The 22589-nt window shown below is 39.8% G+C and overlaps 1 protein-coding gene across 9 annotated transcripts in view; it reads left to right on the top strand.

Annotated features, from left to right (window-relative positions):
• The window catches only part of LDB2 (LIM domain binding 2), a 212977-nt gene extending 193038 nt beyond the window's left edge, over positions 1 to 19939 (top strand). For 3 of the 9 annotated variants that reach the window (XM_030450154.1, XM_030450153.1, XM_008495571.2), the window contains 3 exons: positions 8295 to 8418; positions 9561 to 9712; positions 18656 to 19939. In XM_030450154.1, coding sequence (XP_030306014.1) covers positions 8295 to 8418; positions 9561 to 9712; positions 18656 to 18886 — 507 coding nt within the window. In that variant the 3' untranslated portion in view covers positions 18887 to 19939. Of the gene's footprint in view, positions 1 to 8294; positions 8419 to 9560; positions 9713 to 15798; positions 15942 to 18620 lie in introns of all 9 variants that reach the window. The other 6 variants (XM_030450156.1, XM_030450155.1, XM_008495587.2 and 3 more) reach the window with 6 other exon arrangements.
• Positions 19940 to 22589: the final 2650 nt, after the last annotated feature.

Genomic DNA, 22589 nt, shown 5'->3' with positions numbered 1-22589 from the left:
GAGGTTGTGTTCCTTGCCAGCCAAACACAAGGGTTTGATGCTCTCACTGATGTCACCACCCAAAAGAACAGGATTTATGGCCACAAGAACCAGTGAAGTTTCCACAGCCCCCTGCATGGCTCCAGAGCACATGGAGGGGAGGGCACTGGTGGGAGCTGTTATCTGGCTGATATGTTAAAAAGAAAAAAGGAAGAAGGGAGGAGGGAGAGGAAGAAATTAAACTGGAGTCCATCACACTAATGAGAATAAGCTGCAGTGCTAGTGATAGCTGTGCTAAGAACTGCTTCCATTTCCAATCTACTCATAGTATTTGCCTGAAAAAAATACCATTTTTTCTGAAGCTTAGCCTTACCAGAAATGAATGCTGCTGCTTTCCATTCTCACTGTTGCTTGGAATTGAAATGGCTGCAGATACAGAGCAGTGTAAAAACATGATGAGCTGCGTAGCTTGGGAGCAATTGAGAAGCTGAATACTGCATTACTGAGAAATCATTTGCTACCTCTGGGTGTTAGTGAGAAGCTGGAGAGTCCTAGACTGGCATTCAGGGCAGAGCAGAGGATGAATAAACACTACAGAGTGCTGAGTATTTACTAGCAAATCTAGCACAGAGATTCAGTGGTTGGGTATCATCCCGCTGCATCTTGCAGGCTTGGCAGCACACAGGGAAGAAACAGTGAAATTCCAGAAGCCTTGTGGCAGAATTGATTTGATATTGTTGCCTAAATAACCAAATTATCAATGAAATGAGTGACATTTTTGCTTAATGTGGTGGCGAGCAATCTGCATAGCAAACCAGCCATATTTTCAAGTGACAACCCATGAGGACCATTTAAATATATATCAGTTGTCCTCAAGGGCCTTGTAGATAGCTACATGAAATTGTTGTTTTCATGTGCATACCTTACTGTTGCCAAATTACTCTTGGCTTAGGATTTTCCCTCTCATCTAGTTGAGATAGGAGTCTCTTCAGAATGAGGGGCTGAGTAGTTTATAAAATACCCGTGTATATCTCTGGTATTGTATAAATAATAAATAAAAAGCTGTAGATGCTAATGATCATTAATATTGCAAATGAAAAGATGGAAATCCTAATTCCTGGCTTCTTGGGTGATTTGAAGTATAAATATTTTTTGACTTGGTATGGTGAGTACCAACAGAGCATGGAACTTTCTCCAGTGTGGAGTGATGGCTGCTCAGTATACCCCAGATCCATTAAATCTCATGTTATAGAATTAGTCCCAAAATCTGCTCTTACTATCTGCTCTTATGCTGCAGAATGAGTTTCTGCATTTTTTAAAGCTAACACAAAATATCCACTCCATATGATACTGGAGACATGCTTAAAATATGAGCCAAGTTCAAGCTGATTCAGTGCTGTCTTGCTGAGCCCTGAACTAGCCTAAAACAATTTCTTTGAGAGGTGTGATTATGTTCATCTCAATCAGGTTTTAAGTCAGAGCCTAAAGAAATGCATCTAAGAGACAGTTTTCAAACCTCTTTATTCCAATCTGTTTAAAGGAAATGTATTTAATTTAGGAGTAAATGCAGTAAATATGCCTATAGCACATTTCCAAGCAGTTTCCCACCTCCTTTTGGATTCCAAAAGCTTTTTATTGTTCACTACCTATGTAGCAAAACCAAGGACTTCAATCTCCTTATACACTGCCAATTTAAAAATCCTTGGTACAGAAGGAATTGGAAATTCAGAGAGAACAGTAGTCACAGTAAACAAGTCAGGGATTACTCCATGGTATTGAACTACTTAAGTTATTGGGGTTAAGAGCTGCCTTTTCATTCTGTCCCAAACATTCATCTAAGTTTTCACTAAAATAAATGAGCCTGAGAAGGCTGGATTTTGAACAGTGAGGTTAAAAAAACTACTTTTATAATTTAAATCCAAGTGGTTACTGGTTCTGCTGCTTGCTGCACTAAGTACTGTGAAATTTCCAAGTGGGTAATTTATTTATTCCATGTAAGTCATTACATGGGATGTACAATGAACATCACAGCAGGAGCACGCAGTGGCTCTTCAAAAAGTGAAAGCAGGGAGCAGACCTTGAGTGATGTGAATCTCAAACCAACTTATTTTGGCTTAGAGTTTATCATGAGAGGAAGAAGCATGGATATAGTTGATCCACTGAAATGCATTGATGGAAGAGACTCCTATTTGACTTGACATACAGGGCAAGAGCTTAGAACAAAACAAAAGCAATCTCCTCCAGAAAAACAAATCTGTAAACCCCCTCCCTCATTTCGTTTTGGTTCATTAAAAAAAAAACCAAAATCAAAAGCCAACAAACTAAATATTCTCATTTATATCTCCACATTTTTAATGGAAAACAAAGACAGTTTTTAAGATTAAAATGTTCTGTGTGATTCTTGAAAAACACAAGCTATTTTCAGCAGTGAATTGCAAGCCAGCCAGTGAAAGAAGCAGCAATATGTTCCTAGGAAATGTTCATTCCTCCCTCTGTTCTGCAGAGGAATGATTCTTACATTAATTTTGAAAAACAAGGACAGGCAGGGAGACTTAAACTCTGCTATAAACCTTCCCTGTTTCTGACACCAAAGGATGAACACGACTGGGGGCTGCAGCAAAGCATGGGTGCTGCAGTGCATGGGTGCTGAGGGTGCAGGGTACCTGTACAGGGCTTTGACATCCCTCCTGAAGTCAGGTTTCAGCCCTTTTTCCTAGGGGCTGAAAAACATCCAGAATATGTCACTACCTCTATCACAGATGTATCAGTAACGTAGCATCTGCAAATATCTCTCTGTGGATGTCCACAGATCAGCATGCAAGGACATTTCAGATCTTTTCAGAAATCCCACATGCCTGAAGTCCTTTCCCAGAAGTTTCACTGGGGGCAGAATTTCCCTGGGAGTGTTAACTTGGAGCCATTCTGGAGCACACTTAGGGCATGCAGAGAGGACACTGAGTTTCATCTTAGAGGTAAAGTGTCACTGTGCTCAGATTTGGTTTTTAGTAACCCAAAGTCTTTGTGGAGGATAAAACAAGTGAGGTTTAAAAGGGAACACTGGACTCCTTCATAGCTGTGCTGTGTATTCCTGGTATACCTTCAGTGTCAAAGCCCTACCTGAACATTAGACAGTGCCTAACAGAGCAGTCAAATGATTTTTGTCACTTTTAGGGAAGGTTGTAAATCTCTATGAGCTTGTACCATGCACCAGTTTCCATAGTTTTCAAGCTGCTTATATGGGTGTTCAACCAGCAGAAGCTGCAAGCATCAACGTGTCCAAACTAAACTTCAGTGAAACTTCAGGGTGCTCTCTCATTGCTGTTGGTCTCTTTGCTGATTTTGTTCAAAAAAACCAACCCAAACTAATGTAACATTATTCTTATATATGTACTTATATATTTTAAGTGTCATCTACATGCAAATTTTAGAGAACTTCATTTCTTTTCATTGTGGCAAGTGAAAGTTTTTGCTTCTCCAAAGTGATAGCCATGGGAAGATAAAGTTCTCAAAACTGGATTATTTGGGTAGAGATTGGGTCTCGGTGGTTGCAGCACAGACCAGGTGCATTTTGTGCTTTAAATAAATTGGTAGGTGGTCTTGGAGGAGTCTTGAAAGCCTGGAGTCCCATTGAATTCCCTAGAAAATGCAGAAGCCATTGGAATCTTGCAAGGCTGCAATCCTTTTGTGCTCCCAGGCTGGGAGCTGTTAGCTGGGTTTGCTCTGCCACCTGCAGCTCAGAACCAGCAGCAGCTTCACCCACAGCAAACAAGCCCTGGAATTGTAAAAATTTTTACAGGAGAAATTGCTAATGAAATCAGCAATAGAACACATTAGCTGATGGTATGAGAAGTAAGGGGAAAGAGAGCTTTTGCATCATTCTGTTACCCTTCCCTGCTGTTAGAATGGATCTCTATTTTCTAAATAGAATAGGAACTTGGTGGTAGAATGAAAATCAGAGCTAAAACCATTCTTGGTGTGACTGGAGTGATCTCAGAACTGGATGTGACCCCTTGCCTATGAAAACAGGTTTTGGTATGAAGTGTGATTTTGGCTCTGCTGGTAACTGGAGTATTACAGGGAATTATGTATGGATCCATATCCTCCTGTCTGCAGTGCCTCCAGTGTCTCCTCATATATTTCCCTTCTTAAAACAGACTGTTTTCTGAAGCCTATAAATGCTAGTCTTCCCCTCTAATAAAATAAATAAAATAAAAATAATCTAATAAAATAAATCAAATTCTTCCAGATGTTTTACTAACAAAAAAACGAACACAAACAAACAAAAAAAACCAACCACAAAAAAACCCCAAACAAAAAAACACAACAAAAAACCACCATGAAAATACAAAACTGCTTTATTATGTTCCCTGCTTTAGTTCCCTGAGCCTCAAGGTGTCTCAGGGTATAAAATTACCATTTTCTCCATTTGATCCTGTAATTGATGAATTGTCCATAGGATCCATATGAAACTCACTGACATTCTCTGCAGCACCAAACTGTGCCCAGTGTGTGCTGGGTACACACAAATAGAAACTTTTCATTTCCATGACTTCTGTCCCTGTAACGTTCTGTGTTCATCTCCAGCAGTGGATCCATCTCACAGCTATAACACAAAGCAACAGCAGTGGTTCTGCAGTAATGCTCAGGTACTGTTTTGAGTTCAGATAAGAAAATCCGACTGGAAACTAATTCTAATAAGCAATAAACTAATTCTAAACTAATTCTAATAAACTAATTCTAATAGCCTCCTTCAGGAGGTTTTAGTGCTGCAGAGAAAGGATAGGCTATGTTATGCTCTGCTTTCTTCCAACTATGTCTTAAAAGATAAGAAGCATAATTTTTCTTTTAATTTTGAGCTTTGTTTGGTTGCCCACACACTTAAGACACCTTCTGTTGCCTGAAACATCAGCATCAACATCAACATCCTCCTGGGACAGCAGGAGAGATCATCTGGATGAGATCCAGGATAACCTGGGGCATTTCAGGTGGCACTGGACACCTATGTGTGGACAAATAAGTCCCACTTTTTGTGTTGCCTAACCATGGAGCTTGAAAATGTCTTAACTGTGTCTTGTCAAGCTTTGCCATTAGAGGTTTTGGTTCCCTAGAAATGTAGAAATCATTTCCATGATCAGACATTGTCACTGCACTGAAGTCTTGAAGTCTTCAGGGTATTTTACGGGGTGACTGATTCTGAGCTTGTCAGAAAATGTTTGTAGAAGAGATCATTTTTGTTGGTGTTCCAAATACTACTAGTAACACTACCATTACTAAAGACTTGTACATTTTATTATTATCCAGTGCTTGAAAAAAATATTAAAATAGATATTTTGGAAAGGCATCTCACAGAGATTGGGTGATTTGGGGGGAATAGGGAGTCTGAGCCTCAGGCTTCTACATGCCAGTGAATGTAAGAGTATGTAAAACATTTTGTTAGCTTTGTTTTATGAAGTCACTTTGTAAAATGATGCAGTCAAACCAAACTTCCAGTTACCCTGCTTACTAGCAGGTAAAGACAGAGGTGGTTTGGGCCAGCTTAGCTCTTAAGTCTCTCTTGTCCCCACATTTTCAATCCAGCTCTTTGCAGAAACCAAGCTAAGGATTGCCAGATTCCTCAGACATCAGATAACTGGACCACAATCTTTGCCTCTTTTGGAAATTTGGGTTTGAGTCATTGCAGGTTTCAAATAGGTCTCCAAGGTCACTGAAAAAGATTGTGAGGTTTAATATCAATCATCAGTAATCCAGCTCATTTTACATTGGTGCCCAATTCATGTGAGTTAGATACATTTGAAATGGACTTGTCACTGCAAAGCTCTCCTGGTTCCTAAAGCTGACCTGAGTGTTTGCAGTCTTTAGAGGGAAAAATGGTTGAGAATTCCCCACTTCCAGAACCAGAAGAGGAATTCATACCAGTCCATACAGCTCTCAGATATCCAGGAGCTGAGCCCCTGATACAGAGGAACTTGGGACTTGCTATTTTGACTCCCTGTGTGTGAGATCCATTGGGCATTGCTGAATTTTGTGTCCATATTCAGTTCTAATCTTGAGCATGAGATGAAAGAGATTGTAGAAGGCATTAGCAGTCAGATATCCACAGGCACCAAGGACTGTGTCATTCTGGGTGTTAATGTAGAATAGGAAACACCTTTGCCAGATGATAAAAAAGAAGTATTCTCTTTGTTGCCAATAGCAGATATTTATGGAGGAGTAAATATGTCATGAATAAAGTGTCCCTAAGGAAATCTTGGAAGACCTTACATGTCTATTTACATACTTCTAGTATGAGTGTGAGTGTAGTTATCTGTTTGGGCAAATTAGTTTGTTAAGAATTATCCCATCTATCTTTTTTCATGCTTGTTACTATCTGCTTATAATGAGACAATTTAGGCAGCCCTACAACCCCAGACTTTTGAGAACCAAGCAATGGTGTCACTTATGATCAGGAATTTCTCTCTAACACGCACACAAAAAAACCTGAGCAAATGCTTGCAGCTTTTGGAATAAATTGAGCAAGAACTCAAAATGCAACACCTCTTTCACAGCATAAACTGGATCCTGCATGTACTGTAGGACCTGATTCTCTTAATTTTTGATAGAATATTGAACCAGAGGAAAATCTGAGCCCAAAGTGCAGTGTGATGGTGGTTCTCTGACTATTAGATTACCTTGCAGACATTTATCTACAAAAAATATATGTTAAATAGTCAATGAAAAAAAAAAAAAAGTCAATAAGGCAACTGCAGATTCAATTCCTGCAGTTGGAAAAAAATAATTCCTCATACTGAAGTTCTTCATTCTCCATGCTGCTTTATGTTATCTGGTTTAACTGCTGTTAATGAAAGGCTCATCAAAAGGCAGTGCCAATATACAGTAATATTTAAATGCTGAATTAATCTCTTAGTCCTTATGAAAGCTCCCTTCTAGCTATTTTCCCTGCATATTTTGCATCCCTATTTATATGGAGAGTGGGGCACACATGGGGAGAACGGAGTAAACATAGATCTGTTCTGCAGCCCAGAGAAAGGAATTTGCCACGCATCTAACAGATTTGTAAAAGCATGGATGGAAAACATTGCCTGCTTCAATAAACCCATGGTTCTCCTTCAGCACGTCTTGCTAAAATTAAGTAAATTATTCAAACCAAGACTCAGCTTAAGTTATGCCTTTCTGTAGTTGCCATTTTAACTTCTAATAATTCGACCAACTTGCCTTAAATCCATTGGTTAAAAAAGCCAAAATTTCCCCTGCTTCTAAATGCAATTCTGCTTTGAAAAGTGACTAAAAATTGTGTGCAGGTTCCAGGTTTATTCTGTGTCAGCTATTGCCTTATCAGTGCTCAGCTGGCAAGCAAAGAGCCTTTTCCATCTATGTGCCAGCCCTGCAAATTTCAGGTGGAACTGAAGTGTAAACCTAAGTTTTTAGTTCTTCTGTAGGATAACCAAAAAGCAAGGATCCTGTAAGTGAGAGTAAGCCCTCCATTAACTGGGTGCAATCCTGTAGTCTTTTGTGGCTTTGCACAAGGTTTAACTGACTGGAAATGATTGTGTGGTGATAAACAGGAGGGAACAGAAAGCAGCTCGCTGTGCTCTTATGCTAGAGCTGCAGTGCTAATAGGAGCAAAAAGTGGTGAAAAGTGATTTTAATTACTCAGTGAGCAGATAGAAAGTATATAAGACTGTTTAAGGAAGGGGTTTTCTTGAAATTCCATGTTTTCTGAAATACCCAGCTTCAATAATAGGGCATTCAAGCTGACAGACAAGACAAGCTTCTGTTTTTTCTTGGACATGTCATTCGTACAGTGTTTAGTTCTCAGAACAAGAATGAAACAAAATTACTGGAATTATTTTGCATGCAGGATAAAATATCATGTTTACAACCCTCATTTATGATAAGTCTTCACTGTAGAGTGGGGCAGGTCAGAAGATCACTGAGTATACTTTTTGCTCAATGGGAATGATAACTTGACACAGGCATTTTGTTAATTAATCCATCTTGGCAGCTTTGGCAATCAAGCATGAAAACTTTCAGGTCTTATGGAAATCTCTGTAGTCCATAAGAACAGAATTGAATTTTTTCTGTGTTCTTCTCTGTTTATTTATTTTTAATATTTAAGAAAGCAAATAGTGAGTAGAACATTTCTCAGTTCAGAATTTTGATCCTGCAGTCCCAGTGCAGATTAAACTGAGCTGTACAAGGCATATTCTGTTGGCAAGGGTAAGAAAAACCCAAGAAAATGCTCTCCAGCTATGTAAATACTGATGAACAGAGCCTTTGCTTAGATGAATTAATTCCATTCTGACTTTCTCTTCCAGTTGTGCGTAATACTGGAGCCAATGCAAGAACTGATGTCAAGACACAAAACTTACAATCTAAGTCCTCGAGACTGCTTGAAGACTTGTTTGTTTCAAAAATGGCAGAGAATGGTGGCCCCACCAGGTATGTTTCACTTCCAATGTTTTACTTATTTTATAGTTAAATTAGTATAGAAACAATGGGAAAATTTACTGCAAATTTACCTACAAAGGAAAGTAATAAGTATTAGCACTGCTCCAAAAGTAAGACTGAAAATTATTCTGATGTTTTATGATTTCAGTCTGACCCAACTGATTTATAGTTGTGCACATTCAGATGGTTTCACTATGACTAGGGTATAATTTAGTACAAAAATATGTGTAGATGGAATGCAAAATGCCTACTGGCTCCATTAGAATTCATCGTTTGTGTAATTCAGCTTCCTGCTGTGACTCTGAAATTACAGCTACAATTCATAATTAATTGTCTTTGAGATTAATATAATGCTATTTGCAGGCCTGGACTTAATCTTCTTCCTCTTACACCTCAAAATAATAATTCTATCTTTTTTCAGATTATTTAAGATTTGTGTCTCTAAGGCTATTCACATGGGCGCTCAGGCCAAATTTTGGAACGTACAATTGCCTCTCTGTTCTCTTCCAATTTATGCAGAGTTCTGTAATTATCCTGACTCAGTCTGAGTTTGGAAGGCTCACAGAGTGATGGCATCCAGCATGCTCCAACACGTCCCTTGGGGAGTGGCAGATTTAAAGATGAAGCCCACATCAGTGTTAGAAGGAGCTCCCATGGCAGGAGCTCGTACTCTGCATGGAAGGCAGCAGAAAACTACCTTTAAAAAAAAACTACCTCTAGCCTCTCCTTGGGGCAACTGAGGCTGTGCCCTACAGTAAAATAAGACCAGGATTTTTTCTTTAGCACTGTTTCTTTATGGGTTACAGGCTGCACAGGCACTTTGAGCATTGGGATAGCTATCATGATAGTCCTGTTGGTAAAATGCTTTCAAATATCTTTATAGATATTGCTGGGAGAGTAAGCTTCATTAGTACCTTATGCAAAACTGAAAGCAGATTCCATTGGTTTGGATCTTCATATTATTCTACAGTTTGTATTTTAAATCCAGTCCTACTATCACTAGCAAAACCAGTAGTAAACACAGAAACTTAAAACTAGATGGAAAAATGTTACAGCGCTTCTGCCTCTGGGTCGTCTTAGCACATCCTTTACAATATCTGCCATTTGCTTTCCTTCTTGCCATTTTATTACAGCAGAACCCACAAGACAACCAACAACCAAACGGAGAAAAAGAAAAAACTCTACCAGCAGCACTTCCAACAGCAGTGCTGGGAACAACGCAAACAGCACCAACAGCAAGAAAAAGTCAGCGGCTGCAAACCTGAGTCTATCAAGTCAGGTACCTGTAAGTCTCACTTTCCTTTTAGGCCTGAATCACTTATGGTGGTTTCATTCTTTCCTTGCGTTGTAAAGAAGGTGCATTCTTGAGCCTAAACTGTCCCAGGCAAAAGGCAATCTTGCAGAGGGTGCTGTGGAAGCTGGGGAATTAATGGAGAGATGTGAAGAAGCCTTTCTGCAGGGCAGCTTTCACCAGTGACCCCCAAGCAAGGGTGTGCTGAGCACCAGATGTGATGTTTTCAAGGCCTGAGCCAGCACTCTTTTCTTGTCAGCGGTAGCCCTTCCACTGGTGGTGGGACTCAGAATAGGTCTTACACTTTTAGATATAGCACAAGTCTTGCAGACATCCCTCTGCCAGGTGCTAAGTGAAGCTCTCTGGAACAGGACATGAGCAGAATGCTGGTTCTTACTATGTTAGTACCTCTAGCTGGTGCTGGGTTCAGATGCTTCAGTGGCACAGATTATGAATATAATTAATTGAATAGGTTCTTTCTATCCCCAGCCACTCCACTTGCAGCAGGTAGATCCCCTGGAATGTGAGTCTCAGCTTATCCATCCTCCTAGCTGTAATTGTTGACATCCCAACACCAAGTCATTTCCAGAACTGTACCAGCACTTCAGTAACCACATTTATTGCCTTGTCCACAAGATAGGGGTATTCACACCCCAAATTGTGACAAATTGTACTTTAGTCAATAAGGAGGTAACCTGTGCATTTTACAGCTAAGGAAATTAATTTGATATTACAGGAACTGGAAAGTGGTATCTTAGGAATAACACACAGGGAATTTTATTGGATTTCTGATCAGTGGCTAGGAAAGGACTAGGTCTCTTCAGAAGCCTAACAAACTACATAGGCCTTTTGTCAGCACCAAGCAGGCACTTCCTAGGAAGCTTGGATATCCAGATAAAAAATAGTAGACTGACACCAGTGAAATGAAATGAAGATTTTTGTTTAGCGACTAATTCAGCAATCCGTGAGCTTACAGAAGCTTGGGGCTTCAGTACTTTAAACTCATATTTTCTCCTTGTCATATGAAAGTTTTCATGTGGCTCTCATCCCTGGAGTCAGATTCTTTCCCTAATATAGGCATCTCTGGGTTTTCCTGGCAGCACAAAGCAGTCAGAAGGCCAGCTACCTGATCCCCTGGTGGCAGGGGCTACTGCCACACTGACTGTGTCTGCCAGAAAATGCCTTAATCAACCAAATTTGAGGAAAAAAAGAGTAAAATTGAGTAAAATAGTAAAATTGAGCAATCAACTAGTTTCCTATTGTCTCTAAGTAGGACCAGAATCTCACCCTCTGCCTCTCTGGAGAGAGCTTCTGTTGGCTCCAATGGTAGCCACGTGTGCCCGTATGTTGGAATGGGATTGAGCTTTTTGATAGTTCCTATTACTCCCATCAGTATTCAGACTGACTTTGGGTACTGAAAAGCTATTCCTGATGAAGTAGTCAAGGTAACTCTTCCTGACAGAGGTGATAGTTGTGGACCTGAGACATAATGGTGATGTTTATTATGGCATGAGGGATGGATTTTTAGTCTTCATTGACTTTCAAAATGCTGCATGCTGAATTCTTTTCAACATCCTTTGCTCTCTGCACCAGAGCAGCAAGATGGTCCAACCTCTTATCCATGGAGGATCACGTTCTGTTTTTAGGACTCTTCTCCTTTCTCTTTGCACAGTGGAAGATGCTGAGCTGTTTGGTTTGACACACTAACAGCTCTTTCCATCTTCCCCACAGCAAAGATAGCAAACCAGATGGAAGTGATGGTTGGGCTACACTGTAGAGTAGACAGAACTCAAAATAATTTTAGCAGGAGGATATTTTGGTGTGAAGCCATTCAACGCTTTTCAGTTAAATAGAGAGATGTTACCATATTTCTTCAAAAAGATGGATTCTTTGAAGTGGGCCCATTGATTTCTGAAGTTAGCTGTAGGTAGCAGTAATTTTATCCTGTTTCTTTCTCTTAACTTTACATTAAAGCAAATCAGTCAGCAGTTAAAGTTTGGTTTCCCTTACATGCAACAGGACACAAGATATCCTCAAACATAATTTCTGTTTTTAACTAAAAGTTTGGCCACAGAGCTTTCTATGAATGGGACTTTCCTGTTCAGTAGACAAAAACTACTGAAATAATTCATTTTCAGTGTTAAAAGCATTTTCCCTCTCATGACTAGAGAAGAGGAATGAAATCACTGCATCTTCTGCCCAAATGACTCACATAGCAGAGCTAGTTGCAGTTCCATTTTTCCCACCTTCCTCTCTGGAGAATCCCAACAATGAGCTCATGTCTCTACCAAACCTGGATTAATATGAATTCATGTGCTCCAGCTGTTTCTTTTTCTCCTGGGAGTTTTTTCCAGCCAAAAAAGACAGTCTCTCCACCATAATAGAATCTAACTCCTAATTTCCTGTCACTTCTGCTCCTGTGCTCGTTTCTCTTTGATAGCAAATTAATCCTGCTTAGAGAATGTTTCCCCAGTTTCTATTCTATGTAATATTTCTTGTTTTAGGACACTAATAATTATTGAGTTTTACTCCTACAGCAATGCTCTGTACACTATGGCAATTCTTAACTTACCCTATTTCTCATCCACATTTATGACCTATCCCATTAATTTATGTTCCTTTAGTGAGGTCTTCATGTCTTGAGAAGCAAACATTCCATGTTCAGGACAGTGACTGGAAAGCACTTGGAGAACCATCAGCTATGACAAAGCTTGAAACTTCAGAGAGATTTTTCATTTTCCCCAGAGCTCCTTCCAGATCTTCATCTGAATACAAAGGGTTAAGCAAACTTTGGCCAATGAGCTTGAGGCTTTCTCAGCTCTTCAGTAACATGAGGTTGTACCATTTCCTCTACCTGCTTAGTTTTTTAATCACTTCTTCAGGCAGAGACAGTACTGACAATTCAGCCAAGCTCAGAACCTGAAAGGACACAGTTGGATTTCCACTTGTGGGTCAGGTTGGTGTTGAACCCTGAAGTTCTGTTGCTGGGGCCTGATCAACCAGAACAATTTATGCCCTTTGTGTTGCCTTAAATTTATTAGCACTTTGACTGTGCTGACACATTCTGATACATCTCCAATAACACAAACCTCAAAAGCATCTTAAGGGGCTCTGCCAGTGAGTGGGTGTGCATCTTCCCTCTCATCAGTAGTTAGAAAAGTGTCACTCTCAGTCTGTCCTCGTATCTCTATTTTTTGTACTCTCTCATCCCTGCTAAATAAAATACAAAGTTTTCCCCTTCTGACAGTTGCCTGCATTTTATTACACTAATTTACCCTTCTAACAGTGGGAAAAACAGTGGTTTCTCTGATTTCTCATGGTACCAATTGCAGACCTTCAGTCTCTCTTCCTGCCCCAGTCCCCTGTTTAACACCTTTTCTTTATGTTACATGTTTTCTACATATTTCCTACATTCTACAGCAAATATAATTAACTACATGTGCTACACCATTGCACTGCACCCCTCATGCCTAGGTTGGCCTATTGCTTCTCCAGTGATGCTTCTGACCCGAATCAGGTGCTGAGGCAACATACAGTAGGGTGCTGGAAATAGAACCAAGTGCAGCTAAAGCCACTTCAATAGCACAACTACTAAACCATTTTTCTCACCAAAAGTTTCCTTCTCTGAGGCTCTCAAGGGTACAGGCTTGATCAGTGCTTTCCACAAATGCATTGGCTAGTGTGTAGTGCTTAAAGAATGTGGATGGGGGGCCCAAAAACTGTAGCTTGCTCAGCTGTCTTAAATCAGCTGATCTGAACTCTTCTTAGATTTGTTGATGTTCTTGATCACCTCTGATCTTGGGAAGAAATGTTAACCCCTTGTGCAGAAACTGGTATTACCAAATTCTTCTTTCCTCTAAACAAAGAGCAAAGATGGGCAAGACTTCTTCAGTTCCTAGGAAACTCACCTTTCTAGTGTCAGTCTTTCCATGATTTCAAAGCAATTAGTTATTAGTTTGGATCTGTTGTTGCCTTGTCATTTACAGAGTAGAAGTTTCCTCTAATATTTGAAGCTGTGTACAGTGTTTTCCCAAGTCTTTTCTCAGCTTTCAAGCCTCTTTACTGGCTGGAATCCTATTCCTTTGCATTTTTCATATTCTTGTGTTTCAAATACAACTTTCTGCAAGCTCAGGCCCCTGTATGCAGAGCAGTCACCTGTACGCTGTGATCAGTGGGTTACAGGTAAATGCAAGATGATCGGAAGGACTCCATACAGCCACATCAGAAAAATATCACTTTCCATTAAGTGTAGTTAAAACAATGCCATGTCACTTAAGTAGCACTTTGTTTGAAGGTTAATAAAGCCAGTGCACACTTCTCTATTTCCATCTCTTTGAATTTGGAAATTGGCCAACAATGCACAACTCTCACAAATCCTAAGAACTGTTGCTCTAGGCTGCTCCCAGTCATAACCATAGAAATTAATAGGTGGATTTTGCTTTCATAGACTAATGAAGATCCTGTTGAGTGTAACACTGTAACCATGAACCCAGTGGAATATCATTTGTGTTTGAAAGAATAAAGCATCACTACATGCCACTAAGTAAATCAAATGTGCTTTGTTACATCCAGAGCCTTAATTAGAGCCTCCTTGCACTCTTTAAGTGAGTTACATACTTCAATAATCTCTCTCTTTGTAGTTCTCTGTAAGCTCCTCAAAAGCCAAATCCATAAATAAACCAGCTAGTGTGGAAGGGAGCAGTACAATCTTTCACTTGTTTCAGAAACAGGGGGTAGATTTAGGAGGTTTTGTAATGGATGTTGTAGTACCAGAGCTACAGTTCCAGGGCCAGAGGATTAGTGTCAGAAATCACCCCATGTCTCAGAACTGTGCAAATCAGAATCTGATATTTAGACATAAGGAGATGAGAGAGAACAAATTGGGTTCCAGTTGTTGCACTTTAGGAAGAGTATTCTAAGCAAGACCAGGATGTCAAGCTAACAGAGACAGCTATGATGAGATGGCAGATAGATTTGTTCTTCTAGAAACTGTTTACTCTGAAACCTAGTTAAAATATTAATTCTGTTTCTATAGATCATTTTAACACCAATGTGAGTTCGGTTTTGGTCTTGCAGGTGTGAGCATGGTGAGTGTTGTCAGCAGTGGGGCTCTCAGTCACTAATAACTTTTGTGGCAAGGAGCTAAGAAGTCAATTATAAAAATAATCATCACTAACACAATTAGGAAGGAAGAAAGGAAAAGAAGGAAGGAAAGACCCTTCTTTTGATTTAGCACTTAGAGGTGTGCTGGCTGCTAAAACAAGTGCAGCTTTCAATCCTTGGAGCATGAGGCTTGCTTGGACAGTATACTTGATAGTTTCAGGCAGTTTTAATTGTTTTAATTATATCAGGCTTGGGAAGCACTGTTTTTCTACTTCTAGGGACTGTGACATTTCAGATACAAACTAATCCCCACGAGTGGGGCTAAGTGTTAACAGCAGCAGCAAAGATGGCAGGTGTAAGGATGAGGATTTTTTTTTTCACATGGCTCACCACACTTTTATACCTCCAGACTCCAGTAAGAGATTGTTTAGCCATCAGATGATCATTAAAATCCCAAATTTAAAAGTTCAGTTACACAGCAGAACTAAAATTGAGGCTAGGTATTAGGAAGATGTAAATGTCCAATCTGTAAAACAGAAGTGCTTGCATTTGAGTTGTGTTTGAAGTGATCTCTGTGTTTAGTTTCTATGTGTCAGTTTAAGACTGGGTGGCAATTAGGGTTATTTCAGGGTGGAAGGTATGCTATACATGAAAGCTGCTTTTGTGGTTATATTATTAAATAACACATTTCTATCAAATAATGTAAAACATCCACTGCTTTATTTACAGTGCTTCACTGCAACCATATTTTACTATCACGAGACATTCCTTGACCAAAAATGTTGTTTCTAATCACGGCGTAAATTAATAAGATTGAGTGACTACAGTCTAAATCTTTTTTTTTTTTTTTTTTCTCTTCTCTTTAAACTAATCCAGTCAAAATATATATGCTACCATAACTAGGCCATAGCAGTGTGTGCTGCAATGCAAGAGACTAGGGTTTAATTCTTGGATTCTGCTTCTCACTCCATGAGCAGGAGCTAGGAGCACTCCAGAGCTGCAGCCTCAACCCTGGGAGGGATGGAGCCTTGTGTCATTCAACAGCAGTGACCCCCACTGGCCAATTTAAGGAGAAGCATTGAGGGGCTCTAAAAGGAGTCACTTCCAGTCCTCCTCAGAGGTTGGTGGTCATTGCACGGGAATTAGTGAGTGGAGGTTCAATGGGGTGCACTCGGTGGGGTCTTCAGCTTGCAGTCTGAGGAGCAGAATCCTCTCTGGGGAGGAACCAGCATGTGTGCTTCCTGAGACACTATTTTTAACCTGACATAACTATAAGTGGCAGGATTGTCAAGAGTATATATCTTTTTTTTTTCCTTTCTTTCTTTTTTTTTTTTTTTTTTTTTTTAACGTCCTGTAACTAATGCTGTGATATCTACCTTTTAAATAGAATGAGGGGAAACTCCACTAACCTCCGTATAACTGTAGTTTAATTCCCAAGGAGACAGAGAGGGGGACTCAATAGCATGGAGATAAATACAAGTGCAAACTGTCCTCTCCGTGGGTGTCATTATGTTAAAGGAATAATATTTGCAAAGAACCTGAGAAATTAGAGATGGAAATACTTACAATGTCATCAAGTAGCTCCCTGCTGGTACACGAATGTTTCCTACCACAGGCTGAGATTTTTTCCCAGCTCAGTGTTAGGTGACCTGAGCAGCAAAGCTAGCACAGTTTCAGTGGGGTCAGTAATCATCAGTCTGTGGTTCTCAGGAACAGAAATACTGGTTTAGCAGAGGGGGGGTTGTTACATTTTCATTTACTTAATGTCATCTTAGCACCCTAATTTCCCTCTCATCGGATCGGCCTAAAGCGATCCTCTTCCTTTCAGCAGTTGCAGCTGTTGAGCATATTTACCCCTCCCAATTATTTGGTGGATGTAAGAGATATTTAATTCTTTCATGTGGTCTCCCCAGCCAGCTGTTGTAGTCCCAGGGTTACTTTTGATGTGCTTCTCTAAATCTCATCCAAGTTGCTGACCTCTTGCTAGCATGGCAACAGGGAGAACTTGAGGTCCATACTCAGGAGAGGTGAAATAAGAGGAACTGTTGCCAGTCTCTGAGTTCTGTATTTCAACCACTGTGGTCCTTTTTTGCCTGCTGTATCACATTGCACGCTCAAAACCAACTTGCTGTCCTCTGCCAGGTCTCTCTTGTCATTAATGCTCTTGCAGTACCCTGGGATCAGGTCTGGTTCAGTAGTGCACACTGTACATTGTCATTTAGAGGGACAAAATAAATTGGAATAAACTGGTTCTAAACACCTCTGTCTTTTAAACTTCTCTGTTGCAAAGCTGTATGTGAGATTTATTTAACCAGATATTTTATGGATATAAGAAGTGACAAACTACAGACAATATAAATTAGAAATCAGGTAACAGTTGCCATCTACTCACAAATTTTTCTCTCAGCACGGGCTGAAAATGTGATATAAAAATTCTTCTGTAGCATGTCAGCCTTTGCCGAGGGATGTAAAAAAACTGTAAATACCTACAGGCAATAATTTGTATTGTTTCAGGGTGAAGGAAGTACATACCTGATTAAAGAGAAGCCTTATTGAATGCAAACATTTGTCTTCTGTTTGTTTAGTGCAAATGCTTTTACATTCATAAGGAGGAACAGATCCTTTAAAATATGAATCTGTTGTTTGCTAGGACTCTTGGAAGGGCTTGTTAAATCAGCAGGTACAGAGCTAGACATCTGGAATTACTGCACTTTTACCAGACACTAGCTGATGCCCTGCCACCTGAGCTGCATGAAAAGATGCATCCCACTCATTTCTGTAGCCAGTAGCACAGCAGCCTGATTCTCCTTTGAACAGAGAGAGAGCAAGCAAGCTCTCTGGCTTTTGCACCTTTGCTTTCCAATCTCAAGTTTGCACCTTTCTATCCCATGCTGGGTAGGGTTTTTGCAGCAAATGTCTGATGCACTGGAGTACAGTGGGCGGTTTACTTGTTTTCATGGAAGGACAATTTGTATTTAAAGCAGTGATTAGATGGATTCTTTCTTTCTTGCATGCTTCAGTTTTTGATGACTACTAGCTTCATCAGTGTAATTATAATTAGCACTCTTCATCTTCCTTTTACGGTACCAGCTGGACAGATTGGTCCTCTTACTGCACAGATTGGCAGCAGGGTTGCCTACATGGAGTTAGGTGACAGGCACCATGAAATAACAGATGGTAAATTCAGGGCTTGTTGGCAATCAGCAGGTTTTTGCTAATGACTTAATTAGCTATGCAAATTGTCAAATCAGTGTGAACATTGTTTTTATCGAAAACTTTACCTAAATTAATTACCATAATTAAGTAGCAGAATGTCAAGTATATTGGATGCGTAAAAGAGCTTGGCTGGCTATGGATAAGAGAGTTACCATCTTTATTAGAGTGCTGAGAAGTCTGAGGATAAGAAATGTGGTTTCCTTTAAACTACTTTTAAAGTATACATATTGCCAAACTGCAACTGAGGTGCACCCTGGTGCCTTTCCAGATAAAGTGGTTCAGGAAAGAATTACTGGATAAAGGCTAAATATTTCAAGCAGGAGTTTAAAGGCAGTGTTACAGCCTGCTTATTTTTCCTAAAACCTTAACTATTTATCAGTTTACCTGCTTTGCAGTTCTGGGGTTTGAGATCCAGAGCCATGAGCATGCAGCTAGAGAGATGTTTAAGTTAGAAGTAAATTGTCAGCCTGTCTCCTGCTTCCTACTGCGCAGGAACTTTTAACTCTGTTGTTCAAATGTCACAAAGTTAAGAGATGCAAATTTTCTAACATGATTTTTTTAAGTTGATTTTTTCTCTCTCAAGGTTTCCATATAACAAATATTGGGTGCTGTTCACAGGATGTGATGGTGGTAGGAGAACCAACTCTGATGGGAGGCGAATTTGGGGATGAAGACGAAAGGCTTATCACTAGATTAGAGAATACACAGTATGATGCAGCAAATGGCATGGATGATGAAGAAGATTTCAACAATTCACCTGCACTGGGAAATAACAGCCCGTGGAACAGCAAACCTCCTGCTAACCAGGAGACTAAATCTGAAAACCCCACACCACAGGCTTCCCAATAGGTTATTCTGCAGCAGGACCCACTGCTATGTCTGCCAGTGGGTTATTAATTACTGTTTCACAGCATTCTTCAAAAAAAAAAAAGTTTTAAAAAACACCTTTCAACAGATACTGTATTTATTTCTAAACTAAAGCGATCTGATTCTTTTTTAATTAGGGAAAACTCTTGTATATGCTTCCATATACATTTCTTGGAAGCATTCACACACAACATGATACTGGCACTGACCTCAATTAAAATAATTGAAAATTAAATAGCATCTCATGGCAAATTTCAGACAATGCATTTTATTGGAAGGGGTTGTTTTTTTCCTCATCAAACAATGGCCATATTTAACAAGTCATCAGTGCTCAGGATCTCATTATGGTAACTATGTAAAACTTTTTACAATTGTAATATATTTTCTGCTTTTCAACTTGCACCTGAAATTTCTTGTTTCAGAAAAAAAAAATCTTTTAAGGAAAAGTAATTTAACTTTTTTTCTTTCTTTAACTTTTCTTTCATCAGTTAACCATTTAAAGGATCCAGCATTTTTAATTTCCCTTTAGCTGATGCAGTAGATACTCTTTCCATCGTTTAATAAAAATGCTGAAACAAGAAATGTCTTTTTTTCATCAAAGACATGAGAAATATTTTTATGTGGAAAAAGACACTCAGTCCTATGAGAGTTTATGCTTTGTAAAATTGCTGTGGATCCAGATATTTTAAAGCCATGTAATCCATTAACTTTGTGGGCAGCTTAATAAATCTAAAACTTTTGTGTTTTTATTATTGTATCTGAGTTGACTTTGTTGTTATTTCTTTTCATAGTATATTTCTTGTATAATATTTTTGTAAAGCCCTCAAACCATATTTTTGTTTTACTTTTTTTTTTTTTTTTTAAATTCTGGTGTATTTATGTGAAACTTTATAAAAGAAACTAATTTTTTTTTCATTTACCTATTAATATGTTCAACTCATCATGTAAAGACCCAGTGAGTCAGTGTGTTATACAATACAACTGTATTTTATGTATGCTTTGCCAATAGGTGTGCCAATAAACTGTGTTAACAAATGTGCTCTTACACAGTGCATTTGCAGTTCCTTGCATGCAAAAGACACACCAGGATTTTTTTGGAATGAGGGTTCCACTGGATTACAAGGTTTTTTTGGTTTTTTTTCCCAGCAGATAGAGAAGCCTGTAGTTTAGGTGTGGGTCACTTACAGCTCAATTTGCTTAGCTGCTCAGTTTTTTAACATTAATGATGTGTAACAGCACAGGTCAGTGCTGGTGGTGAGAGCCAAGCAACGGGGAGCACAGGGCATCCTACAAGCCCACCTCCATCCTGATCTTTCCATCCCTCACCTTCTGGGGGCTGGGGCTTTAGCAGAGCAGGGATTTCTGCTTGGCTGAATTCTGTCTGATAGTTTTACTATGAGTCCCTCAAGTGGGGCTTAGAGGATTTTAAAAATTCTCCTTCTTTCTTCCTTTTGCTATTGAAATCAATTGTTCACAGGAGCAAGAGAAACCTCTGGACTAGGGCAGGGGCTCTGAACCCAGCCTGGGTGTGTAAAACCCCTCAGCTGGGCTGGGAGGCACAGAGATGTGCACCTGCATCCCTGAGAAGCTGAGAAGCCCTGCAAGAGGCAGGGGCAAACACTTCCAGGGAAAATTACCACCACAGAGATACTAAATCTCCATGATTCTGCCTTCTGTGAAGGGGAGTGATGTCCTGGAAGTGTTCAAGGCCAGGTTGGATGATGCCTTGTGCAAGCTGCTCTAGTGGGAGGTGTCTCTGCCCATACAGGGGGGGGTTGGTGATCTTTAAGGTCCTTTCCAACCCAAACCATTCTGTGATTCTATATTTTGCTTTTGACTGAAACTATCCTTTTAATGTTACCAACATTAAGAAAAGAGCTATTTTTCTCCTAAGTGAATCCACTATAAGGAAAAGTGTCTCCCAAACACATATACATATTTTAAAGCATGTTTTTCCTGGATGTGCTCCTGCCAAATAATTGTGAAACCCCAACTGCAGAAGAAATACAGGGCTCAAGGCACTCTGTGTGCCCAGCTGATTCTTCTAGTGGGGTCTCCTCCCTCCCTGCCTGAAGAACAAACCTCAGCCTCTGACACAGGCACTGCTCTCCTGCAAGCAAAATTCTCACTCAACAAATGTTGGCACCTACATTAAGCCTTGCAGGAAGAGAGCCTAAAAGCCATTCTGGGTTTTTCTACAGCACAAAGGATATCAACTGGAAGGTAGAATTGAAAACTAAATAACAAACATGGACTGAGTGTATGTGCATAGATAGGGATGCTGCTCCTTCATAACCCTTGCAGGCTGTAGGAAACAGTAGGTCTATCACTCAGTGACTGTATCAGCCTCAATTTTTCCATGTAAATAATTAAATTCACAATGTATTCCATTAAGGGATCACTGGCTTCTATATGGCTGCTATAACATTACAATTACACACTGTAATTCTAATGTTCAAAAACACTAATCATTCATATTACATTTCCATGAGCACACTCTAAAAGGCGTTCCTTATTATTAATCTTTCAAGACTGGCACTACTATTTCAATTTTTAAAAGATTTATGATATCATATTACTCCTGTTGTTTCAGTAAATAAACATAGGAACACTTGAAAAATGGGCAACAGACTCCTTAGAGTGCTGTCCTTGAATTAATCTGGAAGGACACTTTCTCCATATCTCCTCAAAAACACATCTACAAGCTATCAATCCCCTCTGCTGTGGTGTGGGTGAATAACAGAGAGAGCCAGCTGATTTTATTCATTCACTTATTAATAAAATAAAATGTCCAAGTGGAGCAGCTCAAGTTTGGGACACAGAGCAGCTGACCAGGAATCCTTGGCATTGCTGCCTCCTCCATCCTTGTGCCCTGGGATGCTGCGTGGGTTTTTCCTTCTCATGTTTTAAACCACATGGTAAACACCAAGAGGGAGGGAACCTGTCCTCCTGTACCTGCTCCTGTGCTTGTACCCCATCCTTCAGAACTCTCAGCAAGGGCAGTAACCACTGCAGTTCGTGTCTTTCGGTGGGGGCTTTTTTGGCAGCTTCTGTATCCTCTGCCCTGATGATGCAGAGAGGTGGGAAAGGTGGCTCAAGATCCCAAGTGAGGTGAAATAAGACATTCATGAGGCTGCTGCCTGAAGAATGAAAGCATGGAACCAACAATTCAGGTTCCTCTAATCTAATCTCACCAGCTATGTGGACATTGTATCTTTTTTGGAATTGGGAAGGAAATAGTGTTACTGACACTTTCCTCTGGGGAGCCCTGCAATTATTAACAGGAGGAAGGAAAGTTATGTCATGATGCTGAAATACTTTCAAAGAGAAAGCTCCTGTTTGTTTTAGCTAAATGGAGGGAAATTCTGGCCCTGAGAAGTGCCCTCACACATCAGAGGGAGGAAATTCCAGGAGTTTTCTTAGGAAAGCAGAGTTATATAATTAGTAAGGTGTCTGAGTAAGAACACTGATAAGTAAACTGGTTGCTGTTACAATGGATTTGGAACATACAAGAGTCACAAGCACTGGTGGTTTCTGGTTATTATATTTTTTTAATTGCTTTGTTGGAGAATATTTTTTTTTTGCAGGGGGGGTCTTGGGTCAGCAAAGTCCACTTCTCACAAAGCTTCCAACTCACATGATCTCACCAACTGCCCCTTGTGAGAACACTTCTGTTCTTACAGCT

Source organism: Calypte anna, chromosome 4A, assembly GCF_003957555.1.
Source record: "Calypte anna isolate BGI_N300 chromosome 4A, bCalAnn1_v1.p, whole genome shotgun sequence".
Taxonomy (NCBI): Eukaryota; Metazoa; Chordata; class Aves; order Apodiformes; family Trochilidae; genus Calypte; species Calypte anna.
Note: the sequence above shows the minus strand (reverse complement) of the source record. Positions and strands in the feature narration are given on the sequence as shown.